Below are 18,246 nucleotides of genomic sequence, written 5' to 3'. Positions count from 1 at the left end.
CTGTTCCCGTTACCCAGTTTTACATCTCACTGCCAAAGAAGTCTTAGGGAATGGCTGTTCATCCAGGCCACTGAAAGGAGGCACTTTACAAGACATTAATTTTTGTTAGTGAACTTTTTTTTTTTTAAACAAACAAATTCATCATTTGCATTTAGACTTCTCTTCAAGTCTTTCTTTTAAAATTCTTCTCTATAAGCATCTTTGTCTTGTTTTAAAACAGTAACAACAAAAACAAAATAAACCCACAACAAATAATGGTATTAACTTAGGGCTTATTGTCAGAACGTCAGTCGTATGCAGTATGGTGGGCCTAATCTTACTTTGACCTAAAAAGTTGCTATAAGGATTAGGAATGAATTTTCTGGCTTAAACGTTAAGCAAATGCTTAAGCAAAAAACATGCTCAGTGTTTAGCCCAGCTTACAGATGTGTTGGATATTTGTTTGTTTGGATGATATATAAAATTTCAGAAGTAATGAAAATGCTGTTTAATAGATATAGGTCTTTCAGAAGAGATCAGCACAAACGGTACTGCTGCTCTAATTTCTATATTTAAATCTGAAATTTTTAGAATTAAAGGATATGGGAGAAATCTGAAAGAAAAAGATAGAATGTAAATTAAGTTGTCAGACTTGTCCCAAACTGGATGAAAGAATGAACTAGTGATCCCTAGATGTCTTTCACCCATATCTATATATTTCTTCAGCCACAGCCTGTACGTGAATAATTTCAGGAATAGCATTAACTTTTGTTATATTTTGCAATGGGGATAAGAGTTGAAAAGTGTTCTAAGTTAAGATAAATAAATAAATAAAATGGAATTGTGTTAAGGAATTCTGGTAGGGTGCTGCAGCTGACTCTCATCAGAAGTTATAATGACATTATTGCTATTGGTCAAATCTGTTTTTGCTGGAGCCCAAGTTTGCAGATGATAGTGGCTTTTGGTTCCTCCTCGGGCAGGCAGTTAGATGCTTGTCTTCTCTTCCTATAGTTTGTAACATTGAATTGGTCTTGCAGTCCATTTTTTGTGAGCTCAAGCCTGCACCTGAGCACAGCTGTCAGAAGTAGGTTTGTCATACCAAAACTTCATACCAGCACTTCATCCCAGCTTACCTTTCAGGTAGGGAAGAGATTTTGAATGTGTGTCTTTCACATCCACCATGCTGTAGGGCACAAGAGTTGGGAGAAGTCTTTCTATGGAGACTTTAAAAGAACAGCTTAGAAATAATAGTTAAAGTTGGCATCATTATTGCTCAGTAAATTAGAAAGTTAACGTTTTCCTGAAATGATCTGTTTGTCATTGACAGTTGAATGGATAAGCAAATAGTTTGAATTAGGGTTAGGTTAAGAAGACCTTTGACTGTAAAAAGACTATCTAGCAGATTCTTTATAGATATTTTAAGTTAATTTAAGTATTGCTCTATTCACAAAGAAAAAATAGATACTTCACAAGATCTCTTTTTATATCGAAGATAATTCATCATCCTGTGATGTCAGAGGAATTTCAGAAGACAGAAGTCTGTAATTCTGACATTGCAGCAGTGATTGTCATAGATCCTCCTCAGTCAAGGAGGAGTATAAAAGGTGATCAGTCTGAGAAGATGCTGTTGGCTTTTTTTTTTTTGTAGATTAGGTAACTGAGATAAATTGCAATATTACTGGATGATGAAAGTTAGATAGCAAAGATCTAAATTACTGCATCAGTGAGATTTACATAATATTTCTGAACAGTTGCTAAGTTCCTTTGCTTCCACTTGAATTGGTTCAAATCAGAGTTTGAATTAAAAGCCATGGAGTAACGACAGCATGACATTGATTTATCTGAAGCTAAATAAAAAGCCAAACTTATTAGCTCCATCATGTCCCCTGTTGATGTGACTGCACTGTTTCTACTATGGTGCATTTTTTGCCAGATGACTAAGTGTATGAACAGAATGCACTCATATCTGAACTGAAAGGAACATTTATGAACTGTAACAAGCATGGTGGGTGTTTGGGGTGCAGACATTGGCTTAGGAGCTGTGTGTCTTTTCCATCACAGTCATCCCTCTTCTTAGGCTTTGGTTTTCTCAGCAGTTAGGAGAAATGACATGCCAAACAACGTTGAAAAGTAAAATGTAGAAGCAGCACAAAAACATTTTTGGATATATATGTATACATTTGTATACATATAAGAAAACACTATTTAAAATGATAAATGGTCAATGATTATCTTTGAAAAGTTGTATTTTGCTAAAGAGTCTGAAAAAATAAAATCTCTATATTGGGCAGTACCCGACTGAAAAGAAGATACACTTGCACTTTGAAAGTACACAGAGAAAACAAAAATGTTTTAGTTAGTTATATTAATGTCAGCCAAACTCTGCATCTAAACCTATCAGATGCAGGTATATTTTCTCCGTCTAGTTTAATTGTGGATGCACAGCCAAAGACCATCCTAAGTTACACTCAAGTTTTCTGTGATCCCAGAAGTACGTTTTATGGTCTGGAGTACTGCTAGCTGAGCAAAGCACAGGCTTGATTCCTCCCAAGAAATCTTTGTTGTAATACTTCTTTGTATCACTAACATTTTGCCACCAGTTGAATTTAATACTTTTGCTTGTCATTTATTGAGTCAAATGCTTCAGCTTTCCAACCATCTTGTATTTCCCCTGCCAATCCATCTCTCTCTGATTCAGTGACAAGGATGTAGCTGGTTGAAAGTCTTGCTACAGTTAGCAGATTTAAGCAACAGTGCTGTTATCCCTGGTCTTCAGGTCCAGTTATCTCACCAAAGAAACAAGTCAGGTTGGTCAGGGGCGAGTGATTTGCCTGTTGTAAAGCTGGTGGTTTTCAGTCACCTTCTTGTTCTTCATGTGCTCACAGCTGCATTCCTGCAAATGCATGCATGATATGGAAATGACAATTAATTAAAAAAAGTCAGAAAAGAAATCCCATGGAGTTCAGTCTCTCTTAAAAGATTTGAGATTTTAGGGCAAAATTAACAGCAAGCTGAATCAAAGTCAGCACTATGTCCTAGCAGCCAAAAGGGCCAACTGCACCCCGAGGTGCATCAGATCCAGAGCTGCTGGCTGGGTGAGGAGCGCGATGGCACTGCACTGTGTGCAGTTTTGGGCACCACAGTGTAAGACAGATATACCAACAGAGAGCATCCAAAGGAGAGCTAAGAAGAAGTGTACAGAAAGCAAGAAGTATAAGGAACACTGAGCTCCCTTGGTGTGCTGAGCTGAGAGCAGAGGAGCTGAGGGGAGGCCTGATGGTGGCTGCAGCTCCTCACAGGGAGCGGAGGGCAGCGCTGAGCTCTGCTCTGTGTGACAGCGACAGGGCCTGAGGGAACGGCATGGAGCTGTGCCAGGGGAGGGGCAGGTGGGGGTTAGGGATAGGGTCTGCACCAGAGAGTGGTGGACATGGAACAGGCTGCCAGAGTTCAGTCACCATTTGGACAACGCTTTCATATGTAGGGTTTGAGTCTGGGTGATGCTTTGTGGGATGGAGGTTGGACTCAATGACTGTGGGTCTCTTCCAGTCTGGGATGTTTTGTGATTCTATGAAACATTTTCCATCTGTTTTTTCATCTGTTGTGGTGGATGCATGAGAGAAGAGAGCATTCAAAATCCAGGCATGGCACGTTCTTTGGAAAATGAAGTGAAGCCTCATTTCTGGCCCTAGCCAAAGAATAGGAGGTTCTTCAAGGAGAAACATAGGATGGTCAGGGGGGAGAATGGAGTGTGTTGTGGTAGCGATGGCCACTCAGCGTGGTCTGCCTCTTGTTCCTTTGGCAATAAATGCTCTCCAGCTTTAGGAGGAAGCTGTACGTGTGTTCCCTGGCCAGTAGATGTCCAGATAGTCATCTTCGTAATATGTAAAGACTGTCCATTGTCCTCCTTAGAAGTGTCATTTCCTAACAAGGGCATGGCAGTGAAAAAGCAGTGCAAACAGTGGTGTCCTTCTGTTAGTGCTTTGTTGGAGCACTGAAAGTCAGCAGTCACCTGGAACATCAGCGGTTTCTGTTGCTATTGGACAGTGTGTGAAAGGCAGTATTTAGTAACTTGGTTTTGATCCAGAAAGAATTAAAGGGAAATTTAGAAAGGGAATCTACTTCACTAGAAACGTATTTTTATTCATACTGGGATGTATATATATATATATATATATTTAAAGATAAAATAATTGTAAACTCTAGTAAGATTAATTACTCATATTCTTTCCCTTACAAGTTTCTCTTTGCAGAGAGTTTTAAATATCTTAGTTCATCATGTTTTGTCTTCTCCACTGTGATTTCTGAACAGTTATCTTATTGTTTATTTGTTTGTTTTGCTGTACAGTATCTAAATATGCTACTGAGAAACAAATATTTTCACCATGGAAAGCTGTTTCTGCTCAGAAAATAAGTTCATTGCTTTAGGATTTGAATATGATTAAGTTAGATAAAATTCTCTAGCAAATTTTATTAGCTGTAGTTATCTGATCTCTAATCTTTCCCCTGTATGCTGGGATACATGTTGTGGTTTTCTCTTTAATTTTGAATATGTAATTTAGAAATCAACTTACTATTTGTTTTTAATTTAGAATATATTTTTAGATTTTATTTTTTATTTTTCACACACACATTATATAAAAAAAGTATTAAAACATTCCTTTAATTTCTAAAAGATACAGTAATCTTTATCATGGACCGTTACATTTTTGAGAGTAAAGCTACAGCTTGAGAATTTTTATGTAACTTAAAGCAGCCATCTGATTGCTTCATTTATGCAGTTCATTAAAACTTGTTCAGCGCACCACTGCTGAATATAAATAACTGCAGCAGTGCTATTGATTCCTGAGCCTGTGTGGGTACCATTGGCTTCAAAAAACACTAAGAAACTTCTTCCCTATTCTACCCAGGGAGGAAGGAACTCTTTTTTTTTTTTTTTTTCCTGCTTTGTTTGCTGATGAATTGTTAATTCTGGATTCCTGAAACCGTTAGCTGTTTCTGGAGACTGAAACTCCTCGTTGCTGCAGTGAGCATGTATGAACTAATGCAGTAATCGATGCTTGCACTCCACTGCAGAAATCTGTTTGGATGACAAGAGCTCTCATAGCCCTGTTTGGTGTCACCAGTGCTGAATGTTTGACGCTGCAGAAAAATTTGGCTTAGGATCGGGACGCAAGGACCTTAGGGACATTTTTTTTTTAATATCATCTCCTTCACAGTGGAGTGGATTTTTGCTATCGTTTTGGCTTTGCTACAGTTGCAGATTGCAATTTGCAAACAACTAGATGCCAGTTGTTCTTTTTTAACCATTCTCTTGCTGATGCTGCTATGTTTGCGGGGTTTCTTCAGTTTCTGCTCCATACAGTGCATTCAGGGACAGGTAAACAAGTGGCTATACGGTGCAGAGGTTTTAGATATGTTTTTCTGTTTGTTTATTTAAATATATCTTTTCATAAACAGATTTCTTTAACTGTACAGTTTGAGTGGAGATGTTGTATCCTCTGAATCTAAAGCATTAATCATAGCAAATGCACAGCTTGAGTAGGGAATAAGGAATCATTTTGCTCATAACTCTGTGTTTCAGTTATGTTTATACTCAGAAAACTTATGTGCCAGACATAATTTGACATTATATGGCCTGAGGTTTTGAACAAAAAACGCTTGTTGTGAAAGCACACATCAAAATGTAGGTGTTTCTGAAAAGTAATAATAATCTGATTTCTTACAAATATTTGGTATGTCGGAGAAGTCATTGCTAAAGAATTTAGAAATTTACTTCAGGAAGCAAATATTCAGGTATCTTATTTGTGTTTGCCAGAAGACCATTGATATGTCCTCAATCCCCTGGAATGTGCCATCAGTAGTTTTAGTAAGATCAGATTGGAATATGTGTCTGTTACTTATGAATGCATCCTATTTTAGAAAAAATATTGTTGACAGTGTATACATAGTCTTGTTCTATGTTTTATTGTTCTATATTTGCATGATATCCAGTTATGGTTATAATAATAATATTATATACATTTTAATAAACATTAAGTTATGATTGTGTTGCATGTTATCTATCTCTGCATCACCATACTGATGCATTGCACTTTCTGAACCAGTGAAGGACATTACGCCTCTTCTCTGTGAAAAAATAGATATCTGTATTTGGAATGAGATTCTGAGCTATATCACTAAGGATCACAGGGGAAAGTGAGAGGAAGGATTGATGACTGCAAGTTCCTTGGGGATTATGCAATGTGTTGAAAATAACAAAAATCTTTGAAATCTTTTATCTGGGCAGTGCCTGCGAAAGTCATTTTTGTAAGGATAAAAGAAAAAAAATCATGACAAGAATGAATCCTAAAGATTGTGCTAAGAAGTTCTATCTTCTCAAATATCACAGTTATTCTAACATATTTTAAGAAATCGGCGTGTGAAAGTAATTTCTTATTGCAGACTTTAGAAGAGAATAAGAGTACATACAGAGGAGAATCTGAAGAGTTGAATTACTGGAAATGAGGTTGAGGAGCAGTTGAAACAGATAGATTGAAACAGCAGCAGGAATATCAGGAAAACTAGATGCTGCTGAGCTTGGAAAGAGGCCAAGGTCAGCCTTAGCTGTGAACAGGTTTAAGGGGAAAGCTAGGGAAAATGTTTGCACTGATTCTAACACTCAGTTAATTGCCTTTAGTTACACCAAGAAAATAAAACCCTGTTTCTTCAGACTACTTACTGTTGCGGGCAGCCACAAATTGCCATGCAAAGAACTTTTGCGCAGCTTGGCACAGGTTCATGCAGTAGGTGAACCAGGGCTGGGACTGACCCTGCTTTGGGCAGGTTTAGGGCTGTGCTGTAGGGATGGCACACAGCAGCATGTCTCCAACCTTTAGAACAGTGTAAAACTGGGGAGCTGAAGGGTGTTTTATAACCACACCGCTGGGCTCTGTTCAAGTTATTTGTCTTTTGTTTGTATACCAGACCACACAATTACAAATGACTGCAAAACTGATCCTGTCTGACTAGCTATCGAGTTTAACTGATTAATCTCTCCATTGTAGCCACACTTCAGTTAACTTAAATTTTTAGCAGTGAAAATGTAACTCTTTTCTGCAAGGAGAAAACTGTAGAGGCTGAACTGACATAAAGGTCACTGTAATGTCAGGATGTTGGTTAAAAGCAAGGTATCCAGAAGATAGACTGTGATGGAAAGCAAAGTTCAAAAATGAAACACAAACAACAACAACAAAACCTTAAGGTCTCCACCAGTTTGATCTGAAGATGTACTTAACCTCTCTACTGGTGGGAAGCAAAGTTCCAAGTTCTTTCCTGGTTAATTTCCTAGTGTAAATGATCTCTGAATTTGCACTCTGGTAATTCTTTCTGCAGTATTCCCATCAGAACGGAAGAAAGAAAAGCCTTTAAAACCTCCCCTTACTCTCTGATGCAGTGTAACAGAGGAGTATGACGAATACTCATCAAAAAAGAAGCTCAGCAGACTTGTCTTTCTAATTTGGTGATCTAGAGTAGTACCATCACAATACTGCAGAAATGATTCTGAATTTAATCATAATCCAGAGAATTTCATCTCCTCTGTTTTCTTCTACAGCCCTGAAGCACAGGACAACAGAGGGATTTTTGTTTGTTTGGTTGGTTTTTTGTTGTTTTTTTTTTTTTTTAACTCAATTTCTCTTTCATCGTAATATTTAGATAATTTATCTCCCCAGAGATTCATGATAATTAAATCATAACTTCTGTTCTGAAATGGAATTTCCTTGTTTATTTCTCCAGTTACTTTTGTGGATCTACCCAGTTGTTCATGTGTGCATTTATGTTGTATGATCAACACAGCTCACTGCCTTCCTGCCTGCCCCATTCCTGTGGATAATAACATTGCTGTGGCTTCTATCAGCACTTTTATGAACATTGTGTATTACCTTTTGTATCTGAGCAAAAATACCCTTTTTCTTTCCCATAGTAGGAGAAAATGTATGTTCAAATACACCCCCTTATTTGCAGTAGGTGCTACCAGGGCACTGATAAATCACTTGACATCATATCCATAGGATTTCAAGGGCATGAGTTGCTGCTTCAGAGCATTGCATTATTTTTCATTTGCTTATCCTTGTTAAAAATTCTACGTAATGACTACTAATACACCCTAGATTTTACTTACTGCTTGGATTTGAATTTTAATTTCTTCATAAATCTGGCTTTAATGAATATTAAGACACAAAGTGTTAATTTGAATCTTTTTAGAAATTGCCAGAGGAAAAATACAGAAGGAGATAAAAATGAAAATATTGCCTTCAGAGATCATGCCAAAACAAACATAGCGTTAATTATACTAAACAGGAACTCAGATAATACAGTAGAAAGAATTTAATGTCAATATTGAGTTAGAATTAAATGGATATAATAAAATAATTAAAAGAACTCTGAATTTCAGAAAGATCTCCTTACATCCATCCATCTACAGAATTAGCAACCACTCAAGACTAATCAAAGTCAGTAAAATCAGGACACTGAGCTAGACCCAAGGCAACCAATTTTTTCTTGATTTTTTTTCTTTTCTTTCCTTTTAGATATTGCAGCAGCATCAGAAAACAATTAAAATACTTGCCTGCTGATTTAAAATTCTTGGAAGTGCTAAACACTTTTTCTACTGTCCTCAATAAAATGTTTTGAATAATGCTTTTAAAGGAACTTTTTGAATTAATGGATGTTATGCATTTTGCTCAGTATTTTAAATTTATAAGACTCTATAGATTCTTTATCGCTCAAAACGCGTTTTCTGAAGACCTTGCGTTACGTGTTTCTGAGATCATCCCTTTGTGGGCTTTGTAAACCGTATCATATACATTTGCACAAGTGCATAAGTGACCTACACATCCTCAGAATAAAATTTCAGAATGTCTGTAGGATTAAAACAACTATATAGCTGGAAGGGATTGACGAATGCTTCAGCACTCTCAATGTTTGAGTGAAGGAAATAAAAAAAGCTAAGTTGGTGCTCTTCACAAGCAAATTCTCCAAAGATTCAGGAAACTTAGGACCTTCTTTGTTATGCTTTGCCCTTCTCTAGGGTGTCCTAATTAAAATTTTTAGAAACGTTCACAAATCCTCAATTTGCTATTTGACTGGGCAAGTCATGATTTTTGACTGCAAGGTTCAGTTGGTGAGATCTGTAATCTTTGGGTTTGATACCTTATAATGATGGAGATAATTCAGGTAGGAGGTATATCCATCAAACGTACAAGTTGGCCCAGTTGTTTTTGTGTTGGATTGTCTTATACTAGTAGAACTTCTGCGAAACCTGTTTCAGCCAAGAACAAACACCAGAGCTATATTTACAAAAGAATGTGTGTGCAAATTTACTCAAAAGAGGATCACAAAATGAGTTTTAAAAAAATCTTTGCTAAATAAATATCTGGATAAAAAACCTACGTTATATTTTAACCAGCGTACAGATAGCTCACCTTACACCTTGATAAAACAAGTGTATTGGAAGAGCCTTCAGTAATCAGCCACTGGCAAAGCAGCCTTTTGCAAAATTAAATATGGACATGCATAGATCTCATCATTCTTGTAAATAAACAACTTTGTAACTATCACAGAAGTTAGAAATCACATGGATTTTTCCTTCTTACTAGATCCTGTTTAATACTGGTGGTGGTAACAAGCGAAATGGTATCTCATTACTTTACTGCTACTTGCTGAACTACCTCTGGTTTGCAAGTATCAATTAGCATTGCAGTCTGCACTGTGTTTGTAATGTAACTGCTTCTTTAAGAAAAGATTTTTAAATTTTTGTTTCAAAATAAAACCAAGGGTGCTTTTTTGTGTGCAGGAAAAAATACAGAATATCTCCATCTTCTACACACGCATGTATGGAATAAACATTGATTTTCAGTGTATGTAGGTTATTGGTTATCTAGTTCTAAAAGCGTGGTGCTCGCTAAAGCTCTGTGGATCCTTTTTCAGTTGCTTTTAGTTACTCAAAAATTTAGAGAAGTTAAAGAAAAACAATTTTTTGTTTCACCATTATATTATAATGCCTGAAGATTGTGTTTGATGGGATAATCTGCGGGGCTGGCTCTAAATTAGGAGCTCTAGGAGTCACAGGCGTGTGCGAGCACAGTCCCTATGTGACTATTATATGTCTAAATTGTCACTTGTATGTTCCAGTTTTTACTGGAACTTGGGAGTATGTCAGCATGCAGTGCTGATTATGTGTGACAGAAGGGAGCTCGTATCCAATGCAATTATATATTTTCGGTACAAAATATAACCTAAGCTTTGCAGTCATGTGGTGAATTCCTCCCACACGTTGTATGAGGCAGTCTGCCTTTAAGCTGCATAAACGGTAAAACACAGACCTTCTTTTGCAATGACTTAAGTTCTTAACTGTAGGCATCTGAAGTCAGTTGGTTTGAAGAGATAATGAGCATTTTTGTGAGGATTTCTGCATATATAGGCAATGGGTAGCTTCTGAACTGTCTCCTCACCACTTATATGTGGGGGCTGAACATCGAGTCAGGGTTGTAGTATGTTTTCTCTGGAAAGCTGGTCAGCATTTTGACTGTAGTGATTTAAACATGCATTGTTTATTCAGTGAATTAGTTTTCTCTTATTTTTCTTGGGAATAGAAGTGTTCTCTTGATTTAAAAATACAATGAATCATGTCTGTGACTGCGACCAGGTGTTCTTTGATGACAGTATCAGTGCACTGAAGACATAGAATCATAAAATGGCTTGAGTTAGAAGGAAACTCGAGGATCATCAAGTTCCAACCCCCCCTCTTACAGGCTGGGTTGCCAACTGCCAGATCAAGTACTAGATCACATTGCCCAGGGCGCCATCCAACCTGGCCTTGAACACCTCCAGGAATGGGGCATCCACAGCCTCTGTGGGCAGCCTGTTCCAGCATCTCACCACTCTCTGTAAAGAACTTCCTTCTGACATCCAATCTGAATCTCCCCTCCTTTAGTTTAAAACCATCCCCCCTTGTCTTGTCACCCATGTAAAAAGCTGACATACCAATAATAAATGGAGTGGTTTCTAGCTAAGGTGATGAGGAAGGAAAACAGTCAAGTTGATATCCTGTGTTTCTTTATATTTTTGTGGGTTGATATGTGGCTTCTGTTGATTTAACACCAGGAAACATTTGATCGTTTCCATGAAACATTGATCCACTTCCATGGGAGCTGTGAAAGATATAACAGGTCTTTGATGAGCTTTTTTTTGTCTCATTAACACGTGTTGTATCTGAGCCTAAAAGTTAACAAAGGCAAATACAGAGATGGCTTCTGTGACTGTTAATTAGATAGATTTAATCTGTCTGTATAGGAAGCCAGTTTGTGCTTTAATTATAGATGCACCCCCTCAAAATAATTGTCTGTTTCCTAGGGGTGTTCTAGAACTGCCTTATTAATTAACAGCTGAATGTTAGACTCAAGTAAGTGCATAATGTGGGCAGACTGGATCTTATCAATAGACTGTCTGCTTTTCATCTTAAGTAACGGCTGCAGACCTGGTGCATCTGGATTTCCACAGTGCACCAGAAGCACATTCTTTGCTGAATACCACCACTCTCCATACACAGTCTGGATTTGGGGAAGCATCTTGTAGTGTTTTTTATCTCCACTATTCAGGACTCATTGGAGTAGCATGGCTGGTCGTACAGGATAACAGGCTTTCTTGTATTTTGTGCCTGTTTCAACAAAGCAATGTTTCAGCTCAGCAGCAAAGACAAGGCTGTCATTTCTAATGCTTACCAGTTTTGTGGGATTTCACTTCACAGCATTACAACATCAGCTTTTCAAATGAATAGCACTGCTCGTGATGAAGTATTTCAGAGAAAACGTGTTTTGGAGCTTGCTTTCCCTTTATTTGGAAGGCGTGCATGTTGCAGACATAAAATCAAAGCAATATATTAGAAATTTGATTGAAGACTGCCAAAAAACTTCTCAAGAAAAGACTCAATCCAATTTGTGTCACGTTAAGTAACTTATGTCAGTAGCACGTTGAAGTCCAACAATATAGTAATTGAGCACTTAATAGGAAAAGTATTTTATTGCTGACAGAATATAACTTTTTGAATTACTCCCTCAGGTAGAAGGATTTTATAAAGATACACTTCTTTCACTCCATTAGTCTGAATTAAATTATAATTGCAAATACATTTTTTTAATCGTAGGCTCAATTTCAAAATATGTCTGTATGTTTTATAGAAATATATTAGTAATGTTCAGAAGTAATGGTAATACGCTTATCATGTCTTTTAGAGTCTTATTACTGTTACATTTTTCATGTTTTTACATTTAGAACATTGTTTAACAAGCAATTGAAAGCAGTTGAAGCTGAGCTAAATGAGCTAAATTGATGATTTCCTCACTAGAATTTTATCTTCTTCATAACGTCTTAAATCTGTAAAATACCACTTACTTTTAGTAATTTTTTACCAGTGGAGAGAGTAATTTGTGTATAGATTTTTTGGGTTTGAGTTTGTTTGTTTTGTAGTGAGAAAATCTCGCTACAAAATTGTGAAACTACGCTTTCAGGTTGTAAAGTCTTCCTTGGTATTTACCTGTGCCTGGAACTCTTCAATACTAGCTTGGTGAAGTTATTTTATGTACCTAAAGAAATATGCAGCTCTTGGGTACTGAATATCACTTCTGGGATACTGTAATGCAAGAACTGCGTAAGTAAGCAATAAAAAAAGAAATGATAAGAACATGGGACAAGAAATAATTTTTAAAACTATACTATTCAGCTGCAGATATATAAAAAATAAATCTAGTGTTAATGTTGCTGGAATAAAATATTTTTAAAGTCCGTTCGGGAATTTTTTTTTCCATTTTAATTTGTATGTTCGATTCTCATTCTATTTAGTGTGAAGAAACTGATACGTTCTATTGTAAAAAACATTTTACTGCTTTGGTTTCAACTAAAAGTTTACTTGCCAATGAGTTATTTAATACTAAATTTAAAACTTTAATTTTAAATTTATGAATTCAGTCTTTTTTTTTTTTTTAATAACTTGGACTTTTCCCCCTTTTTTTTACTCCCCAATTCATGTTTTTTTGAATATTTAAAATATTGGCCAAATTGTAGACTTTCTGTCAGGAACTTTGATTTATTTACTCGCTGCATTTATGCATGCCCAGCGCTACTGCTGCGCAGCACAGCTGAGCTTGCATACAATTCCTACTTTCACTTTCCAAGAACAGAGAGAAAAACGAGTGAACCTATGGCTGGATACAGTGAAAGCAATCAGTTTCTTGGAATTTATGGAAGTTTGTAGCAGATAGGAGGGATGAAAGGGACAGAAGACCAGGGATTCATGTGTGGGGAGTGGGGGATGGTGAAGATGCAGCTTAGAATGAAGGGGTGTGTTGTGAGGGGCACAGGGATTAAAGTACACAGCTGAAGAGCAGACACCAAAGCCAGTAGCAGAAGAAGAAGATGGATGATGGCAACAGAATGGATGGGGAGGAACAGCATAAGAGGGTAAGCAGATGGTCAAGGGAAGATGAGCATGTGGGAGCCAAAAGAGAAGTTTGAGAGGATCTTGCTGCAGCAAAAGCTTTGTGGAGGATACTAGGTACAGGAAGGAACCGGAGGAGGGGTAGTAGGGAAACTTGAAAATAGGAAAGAAGAAAGAAAAAGAGAGCTGGGAGCAAAAATATCTCTGAGAACTAAGGGACTCATATCTGCCTGCTGGAGTTGGGTTTATTTCTGCCTGAGCATTTCTCTACTGCAGAGAAAATAACTGTGAATCTTGGAGGCAAAGAGTTTGGGACAGTATATGCAAAAGGGAGTTGCTTTTTACTGAAAATTGGAGTCCATTAATGAAAATTAGAGAGCTCTGTGCCCGGGTCCCAGCTCGCTGACACAGCTTAGAATGGCAGTCTGGCTCCATCATTTTGTTGCTCTTGCTATAGTTCTGAAGTCTTTTTAAAGGTGCGAGAAACAACCCTAAAAATAGAAATGCAAGATCTCAAATGTGAAGTTAAGCCCTCAAAAAATTCCAGAACTGCAGTAGCTAATGCCTTGTGTGGTTATGCATAAGGCAATAATAAGGTCTTTAAAAGTAGCTTGTGAATATGATCACATAGTTGATATGGTATTACATTTTTTATGTATTATAAATGGTTATATAACTTGCGTTTCATAATGAGCATCTAAGTATTTGTATAAAAACAGAGTCAGAAAACTAGTAAACCCTTTGTGTAAATGCATAGTTTTTTCTTGCTAGAAGCCTGCTTTCTTTGGACATTTGTTGAATGCCTGTATGCTAGTAAAAGAACTTGTCTAACAGTAATGTTATGGAGATGTGTTCCGTAAAATCAGATAGTGAAGATGTATTGTTGTAATGTATTGTACGTAATAAATAAAATTTGTTTTCTGAAGATGAAGACTGTGGCGAAATTACAAAGAGTATCTGAAATAACTCACTGACCTTAATAAAATTAGGGTTTTTACCCAGTGGCTATTAAATGATCAACGCAGAGCTTGTGGACATCCTAAGAGCTGTTCTGTAATTTTTTTTTCTGTAATTTTTCAAATGACCAAGGTTCTTTCCCATAATGAAGCTAAAAAATGCCTGAATTGCAGGTATAAATAGAAAACTCAATAAGAAGTAACTGTTTCTTTCAGGCACTGAAATTAGCCTCTAGCTTGAAAGTTTAAATTTTTGGTTGTTAGAGTTTTTGTTTGCTTATTTTTTAAAAGGCACTGTAAGTTAAATGTCAGAATTGTCTACTTATTCTTTCCTTAGGTAAAAACTTTCAAAAACAGCTCTTTGATTATTTAAGACTGAACTTCTATATAGCACTGTTACTGAAAAAGATATTTGAAAGCAGCTGTCATTTTCAGTCCTAATGGTGTAACTGCATTTTGCTGATATACCATAGTAACGCCCTACGGGATGAAATAGTGCCAAGGTTCAGAGCTCACATTTAAAATTAGCACTAGGACAGAAATGCTTTGGAAGAACAAATCCAAAGTCCTGTTCTGTTTGTTCTGTTCTAGCCAGTATCATTCTGCAGAGTCCTTTCTGGTACCATTTGCACCCTTTCTTTTTGTAAAGAAAATTCTGAATTGCAGTGCCCGATGGTCTTCTTACTACAGTTCCTGCTTCTTCATTTTCCATTTTAGGAGTGCAGTTACATCACTGTAGATAATAGCCAGTAGAATTGGTAGTTTTTGCTACCAATTCAACCTTCCACTCTTTCAGACCAGGTTTTATCCTTGAGGTACATAGTATGAAAGTTTGTCCAAGCAAAATGAAAGATTGCAACCTCATAATTGCTGTTGATAATATTTGCTCATTTTGTGTGGCTGTTTTGCCTGGTAATCTGTGTATTCTCCTCTAGCTCCCATGTCCCTCTGTCTGTACTGGTTGTATCGATTAACTATTTGGCAGATTCTAGAGTGTGGTCTACTGTTCTGTCCTTAACTATAGCTAAGTGCCTGTTTTGTTGAAGTATTCTCTCTAGCATCATCATTAGTTGTGGTCCTGTGTGCATTCCATTGGGATGAGGGAGGAGGAGGGCTGTAAACACTGTGCACTGGGGTCTGTTCTGGAAATTCTACTGACAAAAAGTGTTGGAGTGCACAACTAGTCCTGAAGTGTGATTAATGAAAAAATAGAGGTCCAAATAATTGTGTTATTGTACACTTTTGTTTTTGTATGATTAGTCTATATTATTTTCGAACTGATATGTTGAATTTAATTCAAACATTGCAGTTTTTGTATTCACTTCATCAAAATATTGCAAACTGTTAAAAACCATGCATGCAGAAGTGATCACACGTGCATCTTCCTCTGTTTGAGAGATTACACATTTCTTTCTATTCATATTCTTCCAGGTGACTTGGATTATTACTGGCTGGATCCTGCCACGTGGCACAGCAGAGAGACATCTCCTATTAGTTCGGTAAGCAACAAGGAAAAAGAACGTTGTAAGTATGAACTAAAATGATTGCTGATGATTTCAGTTTGCTATGCATATTTAGATACTAAAAAAAAAAAATTATGTACAGTGAGTGTGGAAAATTTGGCTTCATGGATCATTGAAACAAAATACAGAAGAGATTTTTATCAAAATCTCTACTAATTTTGTATAGATTTTAAATCTAATACAAACTGCAAAAGAAGCTGTGAATGTGATACTGCTTCCGGAGAAATTAGTATTATTTTTTTCTATTGAATTAGAATGGGAAAGGATATTATTGTATAATGAACACGTATGCTTTGTGCAACATATATGTTATACTACAGAACAGAATTTATAAATATAATTTTCAGGGTCCTGAAATCAATAGCAAATGTCTAATTTTATTAGTAGCATTCTATTTTAAGTAATGAATTGTATTGAACGTTCAATTGTAATATAAATCTAGCTGCAGACTTACTACTGAAATTTTTTACATAGTGGTTGCATTTTTATTTTTATTTTTTTTCACTGCTTGTTTTTATCAACAGCATCCAGTAACGTGGCAGCCTTCTAAAGAGGGAGATCGCTTAATTGGGCGTGTTATTCTTAACAAGAGAACAACCATGCCAAAAGAATCAGGTGCATTACTGGGGCTTAAAGTAAGTGTCACATGCTTCATGTGTTTGGAACCTTAATGTATCAAGTCAGAGAACTCTCCAATTACTCCAATTCATTTAGTTTCCCAAAATACTCATTTTGTACTGGACTTCACAGATTTTTGTCCCTAAGGTGCCAGAACACTTAAAAGGAATCCTTCTGGAGACTGCTGGGGAGTACAGTGTTCTAGTTCAATAACATACTTATTTTTATTAATATGGAGCTCCAAAAATGACTGAGAAAATTAATTTAGGTGTCATCCTCTTTCCACTGAAACCAACAAAAACAGAAAACAAGAAGCATAAGAAACATTCCCATTCATTTAGAACTAAGTCAGCTTCTCCATGTGTGTATAGTTATCTGATAGTTCAAGCCCTCACATGTGATCTAGGTTGCTGGCTTATTGTGGTGGAATTAAATCAGGAAAAACCCCTGTGAACTTGGTAATGGTTTGTCACTTATTCATCTCAAAGGGAGAGAAGATAAAAACAGCTTTGTTCTACTAAACATTTTGTAGTCTTTAGCACTAGACTGGTTTTTGCTGGCAGCAAGCATAATTTTCTTAATATGTGAAGCAAAAGTTTGGCCCCAGTAGGAAACAGATTGAAAGGCTTCTCTGCTTTTTTTTTTGCTTTTTTTTTTTTTTTTTTTTGAGTCTTTTTTTGAGTTTTGTATGATGTAAACTAAGCTCCAGGTAATGCATTCACTGGTAAACTTAGCACATTCTCTTTCCATAACCCTGTTGGCGGGTAAGCTTCTGGGTCTTTTTGGGTATGGATCTATATGAAAACTCTGACTAGTAAACCATGTAGGCAGCATGAAGTAATAATACCCAACTACCACTCTACTGTTTCATTTCATTATAAAACTCATCCTAGAATATTCTTGACAAAAGTACTGACTTTAGAGAATGAGATGGGTAGAGAGGGTAGCAAATCAGCAACAATGCTTCTTTTGTTTTATATTTTTTCAAAAATTGAATCACCTGAGAGCACTCTTTTTTTCCCCCTTTGTTTACCCATTTGTGTAACATGCAGACTGCTTCAAAATAAAACACCATTCAATTCTGTTTAATAGAAGACAGAAGTTGCTCTTCTGTCTTGTGATGTGCTTGGATGAGAGGCCAAGTTTTTAACTATAGCAGTGTTTGTGTGATCTATTTGCGTGTGTTCCCTACTGTTGTATTAGCTGATTTTTTAGTTGTACCACTAATGGTGTTTGGGGGATTTTTATACCTTTGGTTTGATGTTCACTTGCAATTTTCGCATACGTATGATGTATGTCTGTGGCTTGGAAACTTACCAATTTATGATTTTCCAGGTTGTTGGGGGAAAAATGACAGAATTAGGACGACTTGGTGCCTTCATTACCAAAGTGAAGAAAGGTAGCTTGGCCGATGTGGTGGGGCATCTCAGAGCAGGTAAATCAATCAGTTACATACAAAATATATTGTCTCTTGACTTTTTGTAATGCATTTGTTAATTTATATTAACGTAATTTCTTTGATATGCTAATATATGGTGAATAGATAAAAATACTGTAATGTTCTTATGGAATGCTACAGTTTCCTACATTTCTAACTCATTAATGACTACATTTGCTTGGATGTGTGAACAAAATACAGGACACTTCTGGTCTGTGCTGAAGTACCATGATTGAATTTAACTGGTATATTTTTGCTTTC

At 36.5% G+C, this 18,246-nt stretch overlaps 1 protein-coding gene across 6 annotated transcripts in view; it reads left to right on the top strand.

Annotated features, from left to right (window-relative positions):
- The window catches only part of RIMS1 (regulating synaptic membrane exocytosis 1), a 291,558-nt gene that overhangs the window by 140,099 nt on the left and 133,213 nt on the right, over nt 1–18,246 (top strand). For all 6 annotated transcript variants that reach the window (XM_085217806.1, XM_085217810.1, XM_085217808.1 and 3 more), the window contains exons 5-7: nt 15,838–15,905; nt 16,454–16,564; nt 17,883–17,982. In XM_085217806.1, the coding sequence (XP_085073932.1) occupies nt 15,838–15,905; nt 16,454–16,564; nt 17,883–17,982 (279 nt within the window). The remainder of the gene's footprint in view (nt 1–15,837; nt 15,906–16,453; nt 16,565–17,882; nt 17,983–18,246) is intronic.

Source organism: Meleagris gallopavo, chromosome 2 (genome assembly GCF_905368555.1).
Source record: "Meleagris gallopavo chromosome 2, MGAL_WU_HG_1.1, whole genome shotgun sequence".
Lineage (NCBI taxonomy): Eukaryota > Metazoa > Chordata > Aves > Galliformes > Phasianidae > Meleagris > Meleagris gallopavo.
The sequence above is the reverse complement of the archived record's forward strand: the minus strand, read 5'-3'. Positions and strand labels throughout refer to the sequence as shown.